Source organism: Coturnix japonica, unplaced genomic scaffold (genome assembly GCF_054131305.1).
Source record: "Coturnix japonica strain WE unplaced genomic scaffold, WE-NBRP24 Scf039, whole genome shotgun sequence".
In the NCBI taxonomy this organism is placed as follows: domain Eukaryota; kingdom Metazoa; phylum Chordata; class Aves; order Galliformes; family Phasianidae; genus Coturnix; species Coturnix japonica.
In genome coordinates, this window is record NW_028188942.1 from 1781698 (window position 1) to 1804627 (window position 22930).

General features: G+C 48.9%; 2 protein-coding genes across 2 annotated transcripts; one reads left to right on the forward strand and one right to left on the reverse strand.

The window, feature by feature from the left end:
• Window positions 1-2786: 2786 nt before the first annotated feature.
• Window positions 2787-15964, reverse strand: LOC146753178 (obscurin-like protein 1). Its single transcript, XM_085530810.1, has 4 exons — window positions 15808-15964; window positions 4345-4620; window positions 3961-4065; window positions 2787-3064 (listed from the first exon to the last, which is right to left on the reverse strand). Exons 1-4 carry the CDS (start codon window positions 15962-15964, stop codon window positions 2916-2918), a joined length of 687 nt encoding a protein of 228 aa, XP_085386936.1. The 3' UTR covers window positions 2787-2915.
• Window positions 15549-22012, forward strand: LOC146753179 (maestro heat-like repeat-containing protein family member 7). Its single transcript, XM_085530852.1, has 21 exons — window positions 15549-16206; window positions 16309-16431; window positions 16643-16722; window positions 16849-16966; window positions 17082-17168; window positions 17439-17543; window positions 17676-17856; window positions 17933-18039; window positions 18260-18409; window positions 18555-18709; window positions 18812-18959; window positions 19179-19357; window positions 19441-19578; window positions 19740-19854; window positions 19998-20135; window positions 20350-20526; window positions 20832-20987; window positions 21168-21269; window positions 21358-21466; window positions 21559-21618; window positions 21733-22012. Exons 1-21 carry the CDS (start codon window positions 15988-15990, stop codon window positions 21900-21902), a joined length of 2817 nt encoding a protein of 938 aa, XP_085386978.1. The 5' UTR covers window positions 15549-15987; the 3' UTR covers window positions 21903-22012.
• The last annotated feature ends 918 nt before the right edge of the window (window positions 22013-22930 follow it).

Consider the following 22930-nt stretch of genomic DNA (forward strand, 5'->3'; position numbering starts at 1 on the left):
AAATACAGTTCTATTGTAGAAACTATTAAGGCTCGTGGGGGAATAGGTGTAAGACATAGTGACCACACTGAATGTGCTTTCAGCACTCCTTCACTTTCCACAGTACTTACCCTGAACGCCGACATTTGACTTGGCAACATCAGTGCCAATATCACAGGTATATAAACCTGCATCTGACTTCTCGAGGTCATGGAGAAGGAGACATAGGGTCTTCCCAGACTGTAGCAGCTCAAACTTATTGCCAGAAGTGAGCACATCATCGTCCTTTTTCCACACTGGTTTGACCTTCTCTTTAGAGACTTCGCATTCCAATTTAATCACACCCCACTCCTCAACAAAAGCATCATTCAAACACTTCATGAAGACAGCAGGCTTCTCTGCAATTAAACAGGCAAAACAGAACAACGTGATACAGAAGTTGAGACATTTCCAGTTGTGTTCAGATTTTTAAAGAGGTATCAATAAATCTTTACCATTACTGACGACACCAGTATAGAACCTAAAGTGGTTTCATGTCTGTTGACTGAATACACTTTAAGGAATTCTGAACTAATCAGTAGGAGAATACAGGGAACAGGAGGGACAGCCTGCATTGCCGTGGGTGGGACTGATATCATATGAAAAAATTGGGATGTAGCTCTTCTAAAGCTGGAGAGCTGGCATTGCCCTCACGTGGAGCAGAGCTCATACAGCAGGCCACAGGATTAAGAGGATAAGCTGCTGAACACTTTTGATTTTCCTCTTTATTGACTCCTTTTATCTATCTTCTATTTCACACATCAGAGGTTTATACTGGGGAAAAAAGATCCACCAAATGCAAAAGAAAGGAGAAAGAGGAAATCCTTCAAACACTGAGCGCGTAGAGTAAAAGAGCTTAATTACTGGGGAGAGCAGATTAGAATCACAGTATCCTTAGAATTGGAAGAGACCCTTAAAGGCCATCTAGCCCAGCTCCCCTGCAATAAACAGGGACATTCACAGCTAGATCGGGTTGCTCACAGCCTGGTCATTAGTCATTCCAGAGGCAAAACATACACTGAATGATCTCTCCCTGCAGTCATAAATCCTTGGAGACAACAGCATTGACACTGCATGGCACTGAAGCAGTAAAAAAATTTGCTCCTGTAACTCTCCTTGTGTTAAGTAAAATGATGATAAAAAGCAATGGAATGCTTTGGCAGGACACCAAAACCATCCTCTTTCGTTAATATCTGCTGCAATGGAACCTTCCACTGGAAGAAAGCCCCTGATGACTTGTCACCCAGAGAGGTGAGTTTTAGAAGCAGGATTGCTGCACAATAGAATGAACTGGAGCTCCTTAGCATCTCTTACATCCAGGAGGGCTGTGATCAGACCCACCTCTCACCTTCAGGCGCGCGCTTTCTGACACCTTGTCTGACTTCACTGTCACTGGGCCAGCATCCTCAGGCTTAACCTGCTTCACTGTCAGTGTGCAGCAATTGCGAGCGTTCTTGATTTCATTGTAATTGTTGGTGTAAAGGTGGTTGCCATTCAGGAACCATTCCACGTCCTCGTCATCATGGGACAGCTCGCAGGAGAAGACAGCAGAGCTCTCTTCTTCAATTTCCACATCCTGCAGGTGCTTCGTTACTTCTACATTGCGGGCTGTGGGGAAACAAGGTGAACTGTTACCACTGTTACTATAAAGCATACTGGGATGTGGTAGAATGGCTGGACTAGATAATCTTTGTGTAATCTTCTCAGTGAAGTTTATACATTTGCAAAGTTAGCAGGAGAGAACGGCAGAAATCAACCTCAAGAAGGGAAATCTGAGGTGAAATAGGACATGGAAGAGGCCACCCTCCCTGCTCATACCTTCAGCTGTCAGCGTGGCCTCAGTCTCTGCAATTCCCGCCTTGCACTTGTACACACCAGCATCATCGGGCTTCAGCTTCAGAATCTGGAGCTCTGCTGAATGCTTATCCCTCTTGATCTTGTACTTCTCAGAGGGCTCGATGGGTGTGTGCCCCTTGAACCATTTCACAACCTTTGGAGAAGGCCTGAAGTCACAGGACAGGATGACAGAATGACATTCCAAAGCTGTCTTGTCCTCCAACTTCCTGGTGATTTGTATATGGTAATCTGAAAAGCAGGGGTGGAAGAGAAGAAAGGATGAGGACAATTGGAAGAAGAGGAAAGTCTCTTGCAACTATTCCATTCCAATTAATTTCATGTTCACAATGGTTCTTTGAACAACTCTAAAGATAAAACAAATGATTGTCTATAGGGAAGGCCATTGATTATATTTCTATAAAGTAATACTGTATAGTATCTACCAAATGCAAGCTCCAGCTCTTGCTCTGTGCTTATTAAATTGCTCCCAGTTGAGGCTTTTATTCAAATAAGAGTGACTTGAAAATATAATAAGTACTTTAGGATGTGAATGGAGACTCTTACGCTGGGGACAACAGGAGATAAAAAGCCTGCAAATTTCTTTCAGATAAAATCAATGACAAACTGCATCAAATTTAGGTGCTACCAAACTTAAACTTGTCTACTTCAGAAATACAATTAATTTCACCTGATTTGACTTCTTTGCTATAGCCAAGGACAAAACCTCAGCTCTGTAGATCTGAATAGTAAGCACATCACAACTATTCATACAGATCTTTTACTAAGACGCATCGGTCTCATTTAGTGTCCAATGACTTTGAACTGGAAATGGAGCAGAACCTCCAGACACACACACAATATTTCAAAGACCCCAGTGAAGGAAGAGTGGACATTAATTAATTCTTCATCTTCATGATGTAAACCAAGCCAGGATATGTTACCTCTAACAAGCAGATTGGCTGTGGATTTGGATCTGCCAATTGAGAACTGAATGGTGCCTGTCATATCAGTGGTGGTTTTCAGTATGGTCAGCTGGTGGATGGTGCCTTCTTGCTGCATAATCAAGTTTCCGCCAGCCTGTAAGACTTCCCACTTAGATACCACCTGCGAGGTTTCACAGAAGGAATGGATACCTCGCATTCAAATTTGGCTTCTTCAGGCTCAGTCACATCCTCATCACACAGCTCCTTTACTAGATTAATGGATTGCTCTTTAAGAAAGATGGAACAAGAGAAAGCAGAGATTTAGAAGGAATGTAAAAAACCCTTACATTATCACCCTACTTACTCATGTCAGCATTACTGCACATGAACACTACACCTATCAGCTCAAAATGCCTTAAAACATCATTAAAAAATAATAGAAAGAAAGGAATGTTGTTAAGAAGTCAGACAATAAGATTGACAACCTGAAGAGAGCCCAGATCTTTTGATTCTTACTCCAACATCCAAATCAAACTATGACCTTCCCATCCCGATATCAAACTCCTCGCATTACAAAATGGAAAAGAGGTTCAATGAAACACGGACATTGATAATTACTTTGGTTAAATACAGCAACTTAGCTCTGAACAACAAGTTTTCTCCTAGTAAAGGTCTCTGTAGCTCAAACGTAATGACTCTACTTAAGAGAAATTCATTTTCCAGAATGTTCTTGCCCTTATAATTGTAACAGTGGCAAAGCTGGGGACTGAACTCTTGAGTAGTGTGCTAACTCAAATGTCTCCCTCTTCTTTATCACACTTAACATCATATATATACCCTAACATTGTATATATTAAAAGAAGAACCCTGTGCTCTTTTCAAATTGACAGAAAAAATGAAGAAAAAGTCAAGCTATGTTTTTTATCCCTCAACGTTCAAATACAAATCTCAAGTCTAGAGGTAGAAAATCAACCTCCTAAGAAAATAATCTGTTTTACTTAGCAAAAGTAAATCCCAAAAGACAAGGTGGATACTTTGTGGGCAGAAAGGTAGGTAGGTAGGAGTTTTTATTTCTGTGAAAGGTCCTGGTGGTGTTTAACTTCTTAGACATTAAAGCAAAGGATGTTAGCTGGTTTATAATATAAGATAATTTAAGCAAAATCGTCATCAGAAGCATAATTACCTTTAACTGTAAGATGGGCACGAGATTCTGCCTTTTCTGATACAGATTTGATTTCTGCTGCATCCTTGACTTGGACACGTGTGTAAGTCAGAGAGCAGGTCTTTCCTGAAGCAGAGAACCACAGAGTCACTAAGGCTGGAAAAGACCACTAAGCTCATCTAGTCCAACCGCCAACTCATCCCTACCAAACTGTGCTCTTGAGAGCAAACCCACAACTACACTTGGCTTCCTTGAGCAAAGAGCTCTGAGGCACATGGCCAGGCTGAGCATCATCCATCTGGTTTCACAGCATCACTGCCTCTTCTCTCATGTCAATGAAACCACCCATTCCACCCCAACCACATCCCACCAAAGCTGCTTAGTGCTCCCAAAGCGAATGCTCACCAGTTGATTCCAACTTGAAGGTCATCTTCTGGCCAGCAGCCTCGCAGATGTATTCTCCAGCATCTTTCTTCTCCAGCTGCTCCACAACCAGATGCCGTGTTTTGCCCACAGATTCCACTCTGAACTTTCTGGAGGAGGCGAGCAGTCTTCCATCCTTGTACCATTTTACTTCGCTTGGATCCTGTGCTACTTCACAGCTGAGGGAGGCACTTGCTGCCAGGGCAGCACTCACCTCTTTCTGCACCTTCTCCTGGTTTATAAACACAGGTTTTGGCTCTGAGGGAAGAAAAGAAAAAGTATTGACTGAGGGACTGAAATGAGACCATCTTGCAGGTTTGTATGTACAGGTTGGAACAGGTTTAGGTTACCACTTGTGCCCAAACTAATAGCATTCACTAGAGAATATCAGCTCTTCTGTTGAAACTAAGTGTCAAATCTAGGCAAGAAAGAACCTAGGAACTGAAGGAACCAAGAGGGTCCTTGAACACCAGTCCCATGGTTGCAAGTCACTATGCAAACATATTGAACCCAAAAGAACATCTGTCCTGCAGGCAACCAAAACCTGAGTTCCTTTTACTTCAGACCCACTGTGAAACATCAAAACATATAAACATGTGATAGTCAAACCACTGGCTGCCTTTTCATGACCCAGAACAGTACTCCTGGCTTCCTGAACAGACTCCTCATGGCCTCTACCATTGCCACAACTGTGACTGTCAAAGGCACAAAGGAAATATGCTCACCAACGCAGTCCTTTGTTCTTTGTGTGTGATTTCCAGATATCTATCTTACTTTGAGCTCTGGCAATAGTCAGCTCTACCAAGTCTCTTACTGGGAGTAGCAGACTCACCTATCCAGATGCAGCCTCCAACATAAAGGCATAGTAAAAAGGCAGTGTACTACTAGGAGAAGTTCCTGCTTCTCCTGCCATGAAAGGCTGCATGCACAACATGCACTCCAGCCTCACTGCACATACTTAGCTTAGTCAAATGTTTCGGTGAACAGGAATTACAGTTTGGGATCTCAGGCACAGGAGAGATTTGAATAATATCTTGAATATTGCTTCCATTGTACATATATCAGTAATTATTATTCTACAGACAGACTGAAACAGCACTTTGTGCGAGACTAAAACCAAATACTTTCTACAAACCCAGGCAATCAAGTATAGGGAAAAAAACTCAGCACAGACTACTGCATCTGGATCACTGTATAATAGAAACTAGATTTTACTTTACTGTTCTCTGCTGTATTTCAGACAACACCTGTCTTACCTGTGACATGAATCTTGAAGGTGAGGTTCTGGCCAGCAGCCTCGCAGCTGTACTCCCCTGCATCTTTCTTCTCCACCTGGCTCAGCACCAGCCGACGCTGTTTGCCCTCTGACTCCACCTTGAACATCTTGCTCCAGGTGATCAGTTTCCCCTCCTTGTTCCACTTCACCTCCGTCTTCTTCTGGGCCACCTCGCAGCTCAGCTTGGCATTTTGAGTCAGTACAGCCTTCACCTCCTCTTGTACCTTGTCCTTGTTTGTAAACACGTCCTCTTTCTCTGCAGGGACATCACAACAGCCACACCGTTTTGCTGCAGTCTGCTGCAGAGCTTACTCCAGTTCCCCATTTTCACTGTACTTGCCCTTCACAGGGAGCATCGTGATGCCTCATTATGACAGGAAAACACTTTTCTCTCTATTTTGCCTTGGGAAATGATAGGCATATCATTTCATATCATTTCATATCATATCATATAATTTCATATCATTTCATATCATATCATATAATTTCATATCATTTCACATCATATCACAAAGCTAAAGATTTTACAGTCTGACAGCAGATTTGGACATGAGATTTAGAACACCTGCATGCACTGCTGAACCTCCTCCCTTCTCTTTTTTTCTTCTCGTGTCTCTCTACATTTCCAGTAAATCAGAAGGGAACAGCCCTCTAGAACAGGTTGCCCAAGGAGACTGTGGATGCTCCATCCCTGCAGGCATTCAAGGCCAGGCTGGATGTGGTTCTGGGCAGCCTGGGCTGCTGCTTGGCAACCCTGCACATAGGAAGAAGGGGGCTGGAACTGGATGAGCACCGTGGGCCTTTGCAACCCAGGCCATTTATGAGTCTGATTATTGGCATTTTCCACCTCATTGTGTCATTCAAATTTTGTAACCAGATCTCTTCAACCACCTCCCCTTTTCTCACTCCTTGCATGCCTGGTGTGCTCTTGCACTGTAACCCTGCAGACAACAGCTGACTACAAGAGCTGTACAAGTTACCCTCCTTGCCTATGGTTTGTTGCAGGAATTCATTCCTGGATGGAAAAGCACATGTAGAAAAGTGTTGCTATGACACTAGTTGACCAAAATGTTTTGCACCAGAGGGGCGGCAAGTTGATCCTACAAATGCAAGACACACAAAATGAAGCGTTCCTTTATCTCTGGGATTCCAAGCATTTTCTCACCTCTGACTTTCACTTGGAATGTTGCTTTGTCATCTTTTGTTTCACAGCTGTAGCTCCCTCGGTCTCTCAGGGTCACATTTTTGACCATGAGCTTGCGGTGCATCCCCTTGGAGATGATGGTTGTCCTCTGGTCCTGCTTCACCTCTGTTTGATCTTTCTTCCATACGAAAGCTCCGCTTGCAGCTGACACCTCACACACCAGCTCCAGGTCTTCAGAAGGACTGACTGATATTTCTGGAGTCGTTTTGGTCTTTTTGACAAAATCAATGGCTTCATCTGAAGAAAAAAAGAGAAAGTGGTTTACATCCTGACTCAGGCTTCTTCAGTACAGCATTAAGATACAGTTAGAACTGATTGTAATGTCTCTGCTCATTACATTTGGGTGATGGAGTTTCACCTCTGGAGGTACTCACATACAAACGTCTGCTTGATTCTCCTGTGTAAAGGAAAGAGTAAGTTCTATGCAGACAGTTCTTATTTCTTTTAATCAATTCTGTATTCTGCACATGTTCTTCTGAAGCTAAAATGAAGGCAGCTAAGTAACGTGTTTGCAATACATGAACAAACCTATTCAACACCTTGTCTCTAAGCTAACAAGCAGCGTTTGATGAGCACATCAGTATTTCATGCCCTTCATTCCATCCAGACAGAACCTGCCTGAGGAGCAAGCTGATGGCTGTCAGCTACAGGCAGACCTAGCTTAGTATTGCATTTCTTAGAGCAACAACTGTTGCTTTCAGTCACTGAATATACCAAGGGCAATTGCTATGCCAGGCACATTTATGGCATCAGTGAACAAATAATGAGTTAAAAATTGTAATAGACAGGAGCCATCTATTCTTTTAAAACTAGGTGACCAAAGAAGAATGGTCCCTCTAGAGTCAAGCTGTTTAGAACTAATAGCATCAATCAGTATCACATAGGTAGATTACTTCCCTGCCCTAAGACCAACTTGTGAGCATTTGGTGCTCCTAATTAAGCCCTCTTGATGGCATTTTTGTCAGAGCCATGTGACATTTTGTGATAGGAGTTACTGCTAGTGTTCCCTTAGCCCTACACCAAAGTAGGAGGTATCCATTCTCAGGGAATCATGCAGGCTTCCTCTGGATTTGATGCTCAGAGACAGCCCCAGAACTTTTTAAATCTTAGCTTAGCTCTCATCCAATAATGTTCATCAAACAGTGCAACTTGTCCTTTGGGGATGCCTTTGTTCTGCATCAACCAGTTCCAACGGAGTCTTCTCTGCTTGTTTTAGATCAGTTTTTCAACAGATAAAGCCAGGGTCTTTGAATTACAAAGTGAAATTGCAGAATGCATGATTCTCAACCAAACAGAACGGGAGGTGGAATGCAGGGTGAATACCTGAGCCAACACCACCTGCAAGCAATCCTTCAATATCTTAGGAATCTCTAGCCATCCCAAATCCAGTGTTGTGCTTGATCTATCATCTCTGCTGAGTTTTTAGCTAGCTGATGGTGAGCATCATGGTGGTGATGGGTGAGCAGTCGGACTAGAGGCTCTCAATCAACCTTAAGGATCCTGTGATTAGAGGAACATGAACGTGCTGTTAAAGGTCACAAGCACTGCACTGCAGCATGAACATACACAGTGAAAGGTTTCAGTAGAGCTTCAGTTCATAAATGAGGACTGGGTTATGGATAACAGGATCAAGATAGAAACCAGAAAACAGATCTTAACGCCAGGTTCTGTGAATGCAGCCAGCTGAATTTCACAGATATTGAATTTCAATGACAATTTCTTGTGTTATTTTACCCTCCAGCTCCACCCTGAACTGGAACAGGTCAGTGACAAGCATTACTCCTCCAGGCTTGACCTGACAGTGCTTTACTTGCACTATGAGCTAATGGCTGTGCTTACAGCACCTCAGGGAGACACCTCAGAGATCACAATGTCCTTCGGGTACAGCAGGAGACACTCAACTCTCCAAATGTGGAGTTTAATTTGTCAAAAGAGGAGACAGGATTCCCATGCTAAGAACTTAGGACCATTTCAGTCAGAGGTTTAAAGATGATGTAAGTGCTGAGGCAATTCATGAACTAGAAGAATGAAGCCCAGATGTCAGGGCTCAAGTCATGTCTCCAGCCCCAGCTGGAGATAAGGCTGTCTTGAATTCATCACAACACAGTTACATTATTTGCTCATACTGTGGATTTGCACAGGGACAACAGTAAGGTCAGAATTGCTTCAATAGAGATATGCAATCTTTGTCCTAAATACTGGAAACCCACAGGGTTGGACATATAAAATGAATTAAGTCTGAAGTGCTTTGCATGGATTGCGATCCCATGTTTGCCTCACAAACTTACCTGAGACTTTCCAATCAAAAATCAGAGTGTCATCTCCAATTTTGCAGAAGCATGTTCCCTTGTCTTCTTTCGTTACAGCTGAAGCCACAAGCTTACGCACTTTCCCTTTATCTTCCATTGTGAATTTCTTACTGGTTGTGATTTCTTTGCCATTTTTGTACAACTTCACCATGACACTGGCTTCAGAGGTCTCAGAAACAAATTCAGCTTGTTTTCCAGCAACGGCCCTGATAACTCCTCCAGTTGTCTCTTTGTTTATGAAGTCTGCCAGTGCTGAAACAAAATATGGACACACAAAATATGTATGATGGTAAAGAACTGCAGGGACATTGCTGACCATGAGGCATTCATTTATCATAAAACCAAACGTACACGTTTAATCCCAGTTCTAATTGCTGGATTCTAATTCAGAAGCTGGCAAATTGGCAGCTTTTATAAACCACGTACCAGATTACCTTATATCCACAAGTTGAAGGACATACACTGTACAGGGGACAGAGCCAAAGGAAGAAGCCCAAGGCTTCAAGAAAATGTTTAAAATAGGAAAACTGAGGAAAGAATTGGAACAAGCAAACTAGAAGGAAATCAATGGAGGGGGTTCTATTACTGCATTGTAACCCCCTGGCAAACAAAATGAGCCTAAAAGATGGTGATATCACTTAGGACTGAAAAGAAAATCAGAATTCCTTTATGGAAATTAATTGGAGCGCAAAAGTTAGATGATGAAACTGGCCCCTATTAACACACAGTGGAACAATTGACTTCAAAGATTCAAAATCTCACCACTTTCTTAGCCAAAAGTTTAAGCCTATGGCCACGGTCCTATTTTACTCAGGGTAATGGAGTTTGTTTTCCAACTTGTTGTTAACATATCATTTCAAAACAGCGCACACAACTGAGTTGGGTCTGTTGAGACAGCGCAGTCAGAGCTGCTAAAATCAAAGTCTGGATTATGCATGCATTTGTTCTGCAGTTCCAAGAACACACATGTATAATACAAATTCAACAACGTTCTACAGAACGCCTGTCTTTTAGGAGCTCGAGAGCCAGCTGATGGACACTGGGATGCCTGAGATCCTGTCAATGCATTTAACTCCATCCTATCATACAGTCAAATTTCATTCATTTTTTCAGCAACTGTCTCTTATCATTGTAGTTCCCTCACCACTGCTGGATGTGAGCCCAGCCACACAAAAGCAGCTGCTGGTTTTCACTGCAGATACTGCAGGAAGGAGGAACAGCCTCCGGACTGGACCAGCTGAGCGTGGCCCTATCAGGATTTGCTCCAAAGGTCTTATTACCAGTAGTGCTTCCTGCTGAAATACATGGGGGTCCTCCTTTGATTCCAACCCCAACCCACCTCACCATGCCCCCTGATAACATCCATCAGGGCCACATCTCCACAGTTCCTGAACACCTCCAGGGATCCCACCACCTCCCTGGGCAGCCTGTGCCAGTTAATTCTGTGGGCAGACCTGCCAGTATGAAATATTATGCTAACATGACAAAGAGAGAGAAGAAAAGCAAAATTAAGACTAGCTGACAAGTCTTGGCAGGAAGTTCTGCTCTCCATAAATTCAGTCCCATTATTCAGTTCTCTTTGGAGATGTCTCCATGCCTCTCTGGAGTTTGTTCTTTGAGAAGAAGCAATTAAGTAAGCTCTCCAATGCCAAAGTGCATACACTACTCTAGGGCTTTCTCGTCTCTCCATGGATCAACAAGGGTGACAAGCCAGCAGAATATGATGAAGAGCCTCATTCATATTCAGTGTAAAAAAAAAAAAAAAAAGGCAATTGTTGCTGGGAAGAAGGTGCATTTGCATTTGTGTCATCCGCAGAGGGTACTGCAGAAATGGAAAGTCTTCCACTGGAGCAAACAAAGGGCTCTCATTTATTGCAATCAAGGCCCAGCGTGTGGATCTCAGAGATCAGACCTACACCCTGCAGCAAAACAGAGACCTGCGTGGGAAAGTTCAGTTTCTCTCTACATCTGTGTAAGAAAAAGCCCACCATGGAATGACAGCTAAGTAAACATCCCTGTGACTCTTCACAGGTCTCTTCTACATTTGGGATCACTGCTACAAAAAGAGATGTTGACATCATCTCTCGTGGCCACCCTGAGAGAAGAGCAGGAAGGCTGGGATGCTCTTTTTCCTCTCTTTCCCTTGATTTCCTCTGGATCTTAGGGACAAATCACAGGACTGAACACAGAAATCAAATGGCTCTACAAAGCAGATTGGCCAGTTCAAGTCAAAACAGCCACTGAAAACACCCCACATGCTGTCTGACAACAGCTGGACTGTCGGGGAGTCAGGTGAATGCAGTCTGCTGGCCCTAGGCAGGAAGAGGACAGCCCAGACTGTCACATACCTTTCACTGAAAGCTGATAGAGCATTTTATCCCCCTCACAGATGCACTGACAACTTCCAGCATCATCCATTGAGACGCTGTGAATTTTCAGGGTGTGTTTCTTCCCCACAATTTGCAGTTCATAATTTTCACTGGCCTTGAGCTCCTTCCCATCCTTCATCCACTCCACAGTAGCGCCTGTGTCTGAAAGCTCAGCCTGCAATTTGGCTTCCTCATGCAGCCGAGCGGAGATCTTTTCTACATCTTTGCTCTTATTGGTAAATCTCACTGCAGCACATGTCAGGAGCAAAGGCCTCGTTATTTCAATTTAGATCAGGCTAACGTGGTCAATGTTTGCTGCAACATCTCTGAAAAAGTATCACCTTCTGTTCCTGCACTCATCATTGTGTCAGTGCTGAGCAATTCAAGATATTTCATTTGGTCTTCTTGCCGGATTTACTAAGTAAAAATCAACCAAACATCTCCTTCTACTGATTAAGAATGCTCTAAACATGCTTCTGCAGAGGTTTCCACCCAATGACAAACAGGTCCTTCCATAATGAATGTTTATTTGTTCTATTTTGTCATGCAAAGCTGATTGATAGAGATATTATTGGAATGATTGCTCCCCTACTTCTAAACTATTCCAGTGCAATCAGAAAGGCTGTCTGAACCTGGAGCTGAAAGTACTGCTCTATGGTGATGCAGTGGTAAACCTGCTGACTGAATGCACTGGCCAATAGCTGTGAACTGCAGACATTCATCAGCTGGCATGAAGCAATCTGGTTCAGATACCAAGCAGCTGGGTAGACTGGCTTACCCTACACTCAGTGCTATCATGTTTAGGTCATTACCAGGACTCACGTCAGTCCATGGGATGCAATTTCAGGTATTTGATACAGTCAGTGAATGCCTGCAGCCCCAGTTCTAATCATCAGACCACAGCAACTATGCCTTGACTGGAAGAGGAAAGGAGAAGGATCAAAGCAAATACCTCTCACTCTCATCTTGGTGCTGACATCAACATTTTTGGTAACAAATTTCACTTCTGCTCCATCATCGTTCTTGGTGATGTTCTTTATGATTAGGCTGTGAGTAGTTTTGGTTCTCTTGATGATGCAGGTCTCGCTTTCCTGTAAGACTTTACCATTGAGTTACCAAGTGCCGCAACACGTTGTTGTAAGGTCAATAGTAAACATGGCATCCCCTCCAGGTACAGCTTCACCAGTTGTTAGGGGGGATTTCACAGCCAGGACTGGTTCTGAGGAACAACAACATGGATGTCTTAATGCTCTTGAGATGCAAGTCTGGTATCTCATCTAAAGATGGAAGATTAAATCATAGGTACATTTCTACTTCTCCCTTTGCATGAGTGCTAGAAGAAGCACTTCTGTGCTTAAGATCTGTTACAGAAAGTTCTGCCTCTTGCACATGTGAGATATCAAGAGATAAGGATTTTCATGTCTCTGTCACAGAAACAGAACTTGTATCACTTTAGTGGTAGCTGGAGGTTGATAGGAGAACTAGGAAGAAGGGAAAGCCTTTGGTGTGTTAATGCACTACTATCCTTAAAGTCAAAGGAAACATCTTTAGGGAACCAACACAGCTGCTCAGCACACACTGACCCAATTTCCATTGGGGTTTTTGTGCTTACCAAGGTGCACGCTCCCTGGGAATTCCAGAGACGGGCTCTGTCCATGCGCATTGACTGCAGACACTCGGAACTGATCATCAGCCTCTTCAGACAGATTGCTCACCGTGAACTCTGGGACGGGGACATGAGACTCGTGGCACCTCACCCACGTGAAGCCAGTTAGTTTATTGCCTTCCACAATGTAGCCATCGATTGGAATGGGGCGTTGCATCTTCGGAGGGGACCATGCCAGCGTCACTGAGGTTTCTGTTTTATTTTTCACCACGGGGTCAGCTGGGGGCTGGGTGGGAGGTTTTCTGGGAGCTGAACAGAAATAAATACAGAAATATTAGCATAAGGTCATTTAGGCTGGAAAAGGCCTTCAAGATCAGCAGACTCAACTTTCAGCATGACCTACTGAGTCCCACCACCCACTGTGGTACCTGAGGACATACATGACAAGCTTATTCCTGCAGGTATTTGCATAGTGAATATATTCACCCTCTGGCTGATTCTGAACATTTTAGAGGTTAAAATCCCATCAGACTTTTTCACCGTGTGCAGCCACTGATACAGGCAGGAGGCTGGGAATTACCTGATGGGCTCTAGTTACAGACTACTGACACAGTCAAGGATTGATTTCATTTCATTTTGGCCATCAGAAAGTTTGGTGTCTGGTTTAAGTCATCCATCTAGACTCCAATTATCATCATATGGAGAACAGCGCATTTAGGAGAACTCATCTCATCTTAATAAACCTGAATGAAATCACAGAATCATAGGATCACGGGAGGGCTTGGGTTGGAAGAAACCTTCAAGATCATCCAGTTCTAAACACCCTGCCATGGGCTGGCTGCCCACTAACCAGCTCAGGCTGCCCATCACCCATCCAACCTCGCCTTCAACACCAAGGACAGGCATCCACAGCTTCTCTGGGCAGCCTGAAATGGAAGCAATGAGCCACATGTTGAAGATACTCAAACATTCATGACTGTAGAGAGAGCCAAATACTCCATACATATTGCCTGCCTGGTCAGTGGTATTAAAATGCCAACAACAGACTCATCCAGCTCATTGAAAATGGTGTGAACATGGCGTACAGGATTCTTCCAGCAGCTAGTTAGATCTGCAAAGAGTAAAAACTGGAAATCTCAATGCGATACAATTTTCCCTCATAACATAAATAGACACATAACTGTTTTGGGGTGCACTGTTACCAGCCTGTCAGTTGCTGTTGGTCAGTGCTAGATGCCAAAGGTCCCACTAACATAGCATGAAGCCGAAAGCTAGACGCTGGAATCAGATCTCCTGACCTTACCATCAGAAATCGAGATGTCATATTTTGCTCAGAGGTGCCTGCTTGTAGGAGGGACAGCTTCCGAGCTTTTTCTGCTCCAGGAACCAGCTCGAGCTTCAGAATTTAAACAGCAGTCAGAAATTAAACTGAGCTTTGTCACCTCCATCAAATAGAAGGAGTGGTTGGGTGGTACAGCTTTCCAAATAACTTAGAAACTGTCACAACAATCAGATGCCTACCTTTTCTTTTTGAACTTGTTAATACATAGAGCTTAATAGCATCAGAATGCCCCAAGCACTTCAGATAACACGACAGCTGTAAACCCTTCTTTAAGGATTCCTTTGTTTAACCACTGAGTAACTGTAATTCAGTGGTGCTGGTGGGAGAAGGGAAGTCCTAATCTTCCCAGATGGTGAATAGAGCTGATGTTCACATGCAGACTGGTGCTGCAGCACAGCCAGAAACCACTCATTTGGGAAACACAGCACCAAGAAAATAATGGGAATAGCTTCATAAAATCAGGCAGCTTCACCCAAAATTTCATGTCAGGTCCATTATTCTTCCTATTTTCAGGAAGAAAGTTTTTCCCTTATTCTTGTAGTTTTATTTTCTTTTCCTTTCATGCAAGCAGCTTTGTAGCTTACAAATTGTTTTCTAATCACCTCCTGGTGTGGACAAATCACACAGGTTTGACTCCATGTTTTACATAGTTAGCATTTTATCTTTGTTCCATTATGGAACTGTACAGTCATAGAATGGCCTGGGTTGAAAAGCATCTCAAAGATCATCCAGTTCCAACCCCCTGCTATGTGCAGGGTCGCCAACCACCAGACCAGGCTGCCCAGAGCCACATCCAGCCTGCCTTTGAATGCCTGCAGTGATGGAGCACTGCAAGGCTGGGCTGAGGGCACAGCCCTTCCACTGCAGGGTCACTGGGGAGCCCTGAACAAGGGCCAGGACTGGGGGCCTGGATGGGGTGCTTGGGCTCTGCACACCAAGCAGGGCACACTGCACCATCCCATCCCATCCCATCCCATCCCATCCCATCCCATCCCATCTCATCCCATCCCATCCCATCCCATCCCATCCCATCCCATCCCATCCCATCGCATCCCATCCCATCCCATCCCATCCCATCCCATCCCATCCCATCCCATCCCATCCCATCTAGCTCAGCAACAGCTAGAAACACTGCTGCGTTACCAACACTGTTTTTCTCCTAAAGCCGAAACAGAGCACCAGATGCCAAGAAGGGAAAATCAACTCCGTCCCAATGGAGACCAGAACATGGTTTAATTTGACAGGGGGGGATGCGGGGATGGACTGAAGAAGGACTCCCGGATCCCAACACTGCAGCTGTGGCAAACACACACAGTGAATACAAGGGCTCCTTCCAGACCGAACCTGCCCAAGGACAGGGACGGCTGTGGGGCTCTGGGGCGAGCCCAGGGCAAGAGGAGGGGTTCTATGTGGAGGCGGATGGAACGGGGTGAGATCACAGCCCCGTTACAAGGGGCTTTGACCACCAGGAGGCAGAGCTGGAACACGAGGCTCATTCGCCGCTGTTCCTCGCTGCGAGATGGAGCAGAGACCCCCACTCCGAGTTCGAGAGGCTTGGCCAGAGAGGCGCGGAGCATCCCGCACCCCCACGGCCCCGCAGGGGCCCGGCGAGGTGCATGGGGTGCAGCCCCAGCAGGGGCCCGTGGGCTCAGCTGAGGATCCTTTTGCCTCCGTCGTGTCACCTCAGGACGAGGATCCCCTGAGCTACATCGACGCCTGCTGTGCATGCAGACCGCAGGTAGTGTGCACTCTGTGCTTCCATGGCTGCCCCTGCCCGGCTGTGCCCAGAGGGTGCCGGGGTCCCCCGATGCCAACCCCTGTAACTCCCCTCCTGTCTCAGACACAGGAACAGAAGCTGCGCTTTCTGGCCTGCGTCCGCACTGCCTGCACAGCTGCCATCACGGACAGCGTGGTCCACAGCCAGCTGTGTGACTACGTGCTGAAGGTGGTGCTGTGCATTGAGGTAATGGAGCACTGCAGGGCTGGGCTGAGGGCACAGCCCTTCCACTGCAGGATCACTGGGGAGCCCTGAACGAGGGCCAGGACTGGGGGCCTGGATGGGGTGCTTGGGCTCTGCACACCAAGCAGGGCACACTGCACCATCCCATCCCATCCCATCCCATCCCATCCCATCCCATCACATCCCATCCCATCCCATCCCGCTGTGCCCACAGGCGCTGCTGCAGGAGGAGCCCGCCGAGCACCTGGACACGGAGCTCCGGCAGCAGGCCATGAGCACCATCGCCGCCATGAGGTACCTCCCCAGCACGGCTTTGCCAGCGTGGAGGCATTGGTCCCAGCCGGGGCCCTGAGCGGGACAGGCTGCAGGGCACAGGGTGCTGAGCGGAGCATCACACCTCTGCCCACTCTCCCCTCGCAGTGGAGCATGGCTGCTTCCAGAGGAGAAGAACGGTCTCCTGCGTGCCTGCCTCGGCAGCGTCCTCCACCTCCCTCGCTACGAGGACGACGCGGACCTGGATGCGGCACTCTACGTGGAGGTGCGCATCAGCTGAGCCCTGGGGACGCTTCCTGGGCACCAGCACCCGGGATGCCCCTCTGCTGCCAGCAGGACGCAGCAGGGCAGGCCGCCCTGACCCCTGTCCTCCTTTGCAGACCATGGAAGCCCTGCACCACCTGCTGCAGGTGCTGGTGAGCAGCGCTGGCCGCTTTGTCCTCGTGGAGCTGCAGAACATCATGGAGGTTTGGATGTGGCAACGCTGGGGTTTGCGGGGATGGTTCAAGGCCACAAAGGAGGGATCCACACGAGGTCCCCCCAGGGCCTGCTGCGGGCAGGGGGTGCTGGCCCAAAACTAGCCCGTGTGGTGTTAGAGGGATGGGTGGGGAGCAGCGGGAAGATGGCAGGGCTGCAGCAGGACAGGGACGCAACCACCCACCCCGCTGCAGCTGGGGAGCAAGGGGAAGGACGAGTGCCCCGTGCTGTGGGCACAACAGCAACTTTTCTCTCCACAGCTCCTGCTGCCCTTCACCACGTGCCAGCTGGCGGCCGTGGAGGAGAGGGCTGTGGTGTGCATTGCCAGGCTGCTCGCCTTCAGCAACACCTGCGTCTTGCCTGAGGTAGGGAGTCCCGGCGCGCTCAGCTCTGGGACCACATCCTGGCTCCCCAGCCAGAGCCCACCTGTGTCCAGGCTTGCACAGAGCCTGGGCTGGGCCCTGCTGCCCACTCAGCCGTGCTGCCTCTCTCCCCAGCTGTGCACCTGCTTCGTTGGAACCGCGGTGTTCCAGCACAAGTGCCAGGAGAACCAACGCTTCCCCGTGCTGGGAAAGCTGGTCGGACACCTCATCCTGTCCTGCACTTCCACGGATGACAGGACCAGAGATGAGGCGATTAATGCTGTTCATCAGCTTTTCATCTTCATCGCTGCCCCAAGTGAGAGGAGTTGTGTTGGGCTAGGTCCCTCCAGATGCCCAGACCCCTCACTGACACCGTGTGTGCTCCTGTCCAGGACTGCCATGGCAACCGGAGGAGCGCACAGTACCACAGCTCTGGGACAGCCAAACTTCGCTCCACCAGGAGGTTTCCCGTGAGGACAGAGCCAGAAATATCTTCGAGGTACAAAGAGCAAACCCTGAGCCCACAGGAGAACCCAGGCCTGCAGTGTCAGGAAGAGTGCACGCACTGTCCCCGAGCAGCCCTGGTGCCTTTGGGGCCCTCACGCTTCATATCCCTGGCATCACCCAGCACAGCCTCTGCTCCCAGTTCTCCTGGGACACCTGCACAGCTGAGCAGCCAAGCAGAGGATAAGTCATCCCTCCTCTCCTCCCTCCCACAGGTCCTTCTGAAATACCTCCTGTACCCTGAAAAGGTCAACATTTTACTCACAGCCATTGAGAGCATGAAAGCACCGAGCCTCCACAGCACCCAGCTGGCTGCCCACATGGTGGATGTGCTCGCAGGAGAGGCTCGCTTCCCTCCACAGCAGGTGGGAACCTGCTGCTGCCTCCGCTCCAGCCCTGGGGGCTCTGCTCCATCCCTGGCACTGCGCTTGGCCGGCAGGCAGCAGTGGGGATGGCAGCAGGGCCCTGCTCTGGTGCCATCCCATTCTCACCCATGCTCCCCCCCTCCAGGTGCAAAAGATTGTGAAGGCGATCCACAGCAGCCTGCCTTCCATCAAAGCCAAGCCAGCTCTTGAAAGCCTGAGCAGGGCCTTGCTTGTGCTGGCCAGCAAATTCCCAAAGGAGATGGTCAGCAGCCTGCTGGTCTGCTCTCTCACCTGCTCCAGGTATGGGGCCACAGCCCTCAGGGCTCCTCTCCCCCCCCCTCCCCACCCCACGGCCATCAGCCAGGCAGGAGCAGCCACGCTGACAGCCCTGGGGACCTGCAGAGTTGCTGTCACCATGTGGAGGGAAATGCTCTCGGAGTCTTCAACCGTGAAGACGGTGCTGCAGGAGGTGTTCCAAGTGCTCATAAACCACACTCTGCAGCACACCTCCCCATTCATCAAGGAGAGGCCACGTGTCCTTGCCCTGGCCGTGAGTTCCTCATTCTGCCAGCTGAACCCCAGCTGAGTCCCCACTCCCCTTCCCTGTCCACCCCCGAGCCTTCTTCCTGCCCTGGGATGCATCCATAGACCTGCCTGGGGCTCTGGGGGTCTCCCTCCCCCCCCCTCCCTTTCTCCATCCCTACACTTCTAGAGACGGGGTGGAAACCCAGGGGACAGGGCAAGAATCATATCCGGGTGCTTTCTGCAGGCAGCAAGGATCCTACCAGAGATACTCCAGCTGCCTCTGGTCCTCAAGGAGGCTGAAGCCATCTTCCCCCAGCTCTTCCCAGCCCTTCTCCTGCAAGTGTCCTTCACCACGGAGCTGACGCTGCAGGAGGTGGAAATCTTCTGGGAGGGGCAACAGCAGCACCAGCTCACTCCCATCAGGTGCCACATCCCCGTCCCCCTGCTGCACCCAGGGACCCGGTGCTGGGGCTCCTGATGTGACTCGCACCCTTCTCCACCTGCAGGTCCGCGGTGCATTCCTTGAAGGTGCTGCTCTGCAGCGTGGGCCTCCAGAAGCAGATGGAGGCCATCCAGGAGCAGGGGGTCTGGGACGCGCTTCTCAGCACTGTGACCCACCTCCAGGGTGTGCAGGTGGTGGCCAGGTGGGAGCCCTTCCTTGTGGTGTCACGGGGGTCCCCAGTTCTCAGCCAAACTGCAGCCACAGCACCAGAGCCTGTGGCCCCTGCAGCAGTGGCAAGAGGGCTGCACAGCCAGAGCTGCGTCTGCCTGGTTCAGGGCTCACGGTGCCTTCTTATCCCTGCAGGGTGATGAGGGAACTGCCTGCTGCTCTGCGTGACCCCATCTTCCAGCAGCTGGTTGAGCTGCTCAGCACCAACTTCTACTCCTGGGATATGGTGGCCATGGTCTTCCTCGTTGAGGTGAGCAACAGCTGCAGAAGCAGAGAACACTGGAGGCTGCAAGGCCACTGGCAGCACGAGCCCTGCTGCCTCCCTCGGGGCCTGCTGTCTTTCCCCAAGCTGACTGTTAGATCCAGCACTAAGAGCCACGTGTGTTGTTGCAGATGCTGGAATGCATGGACCTCAGCAAAGAGCTGCACCGCATCATAGGAATCTTTGCCCACTATCTGCAGAGCAAGAGGGTGGGCATGCAGCAGCTGGTGCTCAGGGGCATCCTGCAGCTCAGCAAGAGGCAGGACACGGTGAGCAGGGGTGGCCAGGAATGCCACAGGTTGGGCTGGGCCTGCCATGGGGCTGTAGCGGGGCCATGTACAACTCGGCAACTCTTCAGGCAGTGAGGAGCTGGTGCGCTCTGCCCACCCCATCACTGCCTGCTATTCAGGGCTGGTACTGGAGTAGCCTTGCCCTCATTACGCTTGCTGCCGTACCTAAAGGATGGGGTGTTTTTCCCCACAGGCAAGGACAATGATCATCTTCCTGCCGTGCATCATGGAGCAGCTGCAGGATGCAGATAGTGACATCCGTGCCACGGCCCTACCAATATTCAGCAACCTGCTGCACCTCCTGAAGGAGGTTAAGCTCAGCGTCATGGCTCTGGAGCTGGCCGGCAAGCTCCCAGCTCTGCTTAACGATGTAAGGATGATAGGGAGTCCAGCACACGAGGGATGTGGCTGCCAGCCCAGCGTGCCCATGCCTGCTGCCTTGTGACAGCGCACCAGGGGACTTTCCTGGCCGCTCACCAGGTTCAGGCACTGCGTGGTCCTGGGCAGACTTTCCACTGGGCAGAGCTTGCACACTTTGGAGCAGTTCTGAGGGCATCCTCAAGATCTGCATCCTCTCAGCTCGGAGATTTTGCCCCCACTTCACTGGTGGTGCTGTCCCTGCTTGCCATGGACTTGGAGCTGCTGACACAGATGTCCTTCCTTCCTCCTCCACAGGAGTCCGGCACGGTGCGTCAGCTCTCCATCGACTTCTTCCTCAAAACGCTGAGCTTTGTGGAGGGCCAAGAAAAGAGGAAGATGCAGAAGACGGTGTGCAGGAACCTGGTCCTGCTGTATCTACACCTGCACGATGAGGAAGAGAACGTGTCCAAGGTGGGAATCAGGTTCATCTGGGGGAGGGTGATGCTGCTCCCGTGGTGCCCCCCATACATCAAGAGTACTGCAGCCCACAGCAGCATCAGCCCCTGCTGCTGCATCCTCCCTGCAGAGGGGCTCTGGGGACACGGGCTCTGCGGCTGCTCGGGCTGCGGTGCTATCTCAGCTCTTTGGCAGGCCTCCCAGAAAGCCCTCCTTGGTGCTGCACGGTTCCTGCGCTGGAGGAAGCTGGAGCACCTGGTGCAGACAGAGCAGTTCTGGCAGATCAGCGACTGCATGGTGTGTATGCGCAACAGTATGCCCATTCCCACACCTCAGGACAGGGTCGGGACCAGCCTGCACTGACCTCACATTCTTCCCTCTTCAGCTGACCAAGAGGAGGAGACAGAGTGCAGCGCAGGACTACCTGGGCGACTGCCTGCTCTACCTGCAGAGCCTGCAGGAAACCCTGCGACTGGAGGCCGTGAGGTTCATCGGTGAGCCACGAGGCTGAGCTTCCCCCATCCCCGGCCCTCCATGCTGCACCCACGGAACAGCGGGGGTCGCTGACGGGGCTTTGTGTTCGCAGGGCTCTTAGGGCGGCACATGAGGGATGAGCAGCGGGCTGACAGAGAGCACATCTACCAAAGTAAGCCAGGGAGTGGGATGTTGGGGCAACCAGCAGGTGACATGCCTGTCCCTCGCTCCCTCCTGCCAGAGGGGAGAGCTGGGTCATCATGCCTCTCTGTTCCTCTTATCGCAGGCCTTCAGGGAATGAAGCATGACCCCAGTCCAGCTGTCGCTTCCTTGGCCCTTCAGACGCTGAAGATCCTGAAGGAAACGAGGCCACATCCACAAGGAGCCATTGGGCAGCTCTCCACCAGGCTCCGTGGCACATGGAGGAGGTGGCGCTCCTCCCGGGCAGACAGCTGAGCGCCCTGCAAAGCTCCCAGCATCTCCTGCCTGCTGCTCAGCCCCACTCCTCGGGCACATCACTTCCCTTTGCCCCATCGCCCGCACAAATTGTGCTTTTGGAAAGTAAATGGGAGTTGTTAGGACTGGCCCTAGTATCCAGTTTTCATAGTGACTGGGCCCGTGTGCTGCTTTGTAACCTGTTATACTGCAGATAACAGCGGAGCGACATAATGGGAGAATTTCTAGCATTTCCAATGCAGTCTCAGGAACTGCAATTATTAGGCATTATCCAGGTTATTATCCAGTGTGCTTCTATTTTATTAATAAATTGGATGTGAATCAAATAGGATCTAATGTTACCAATGCTGGAATCTATGGGAATAGGCATTTGATGTGTTAGTAATGCTGGTTACAATGCTGTTAGCCTACCAATGAGCCTTTTCTAAATTGGAGAAGACAAAACCTGGACAGAAATCTCGGGTGAAGGGGATGTTCCTGTATCATAGTGTGATCACTTCCTTTCAGCCCGCTCATCAGGATTTGTAAACTATGACCGTGCATCACTTGAGACAAAGCTGTTGGGTGCACCTGGGCTGGAGTCAGGGAGGTCACAAGTACCTGATGGGGGCGGTCACATGTACCGGTATATACTATTTGTTGCAAGGCATTAAATTCGTTCTTTTGGCATTATGCACTGTGTGTGAGTCTCATCTGTTCCCCATGTGCGGAGGCACGGTACTTTCACACGCAGCCTTGACTTGTCGCCGGATTTGGAGGCGACAGTTAAGAAAACATTTCTAACAGAACCAAACATTTCTAACGGTACCACAGTGATACCAGAAAGCATTTCACCCCGTCAGCTCTGTCCATTGGTACCAACTCCTCACTGCCATTGGAAGTGAAGATGCTTCTAGAGCTGTCTCAGGACCTGTGGAGTTTGCTATGTGATGACAGTGAAGTCTTCATGCTGTACGTCTCAGCACACTCGGCATTTCCTGCTCCACTCAAACCATGTGAAGGGAATGCTGGTTGTTACAACGTGCTGC

Bases quoted from the DNA above. Each gene is read 5' to 3' on its own strand.
- LOC146753178 (XM_085530810.1), bottom strand. From the start codon at position 15,964: ATGAGCCTCGTGTTCCAGCTCTGCCTCCTGGTGGTCAAAGCCCCTTGT. The intron at 4,621-15,807 runs GTCTGGAAGGAG...TTCTTCCCTCAG, and splicing joins CCTGTCCTTGGGCAGGTTCG to AGCCAAAACCTGTGTTTATA. The intron at 3,065-3,960 runs GTAATTATGCTT...TCTTTCTTAAAG, and splicing joins TGCCCATCTTACAGTTAAAG to AGCAATCCATTAATCTAGTA.
- LOC146753179 (XM_085530852.1), top strand. From the start codon at position 15,988: ATGGAGCAGAGACCCCCACTCCGAGTTCGAGAGGCTTGGCCAGAGAGG. The intron at 16,723-16,848 runs GTACCTCCCCAG...CTCCCCTCGCAG, and splicing joins AGCACCATCGCCGCCATGAG to TGGAGCATGGCTGCTTCCAG. The intron at 18,040-18,259 runs GTACAAAGAGCA...TCCCTCCCACAG, and splicing joins GAGCCAGAAATATCTTCGAG to GTCCTTCTGAAATACCTCCT.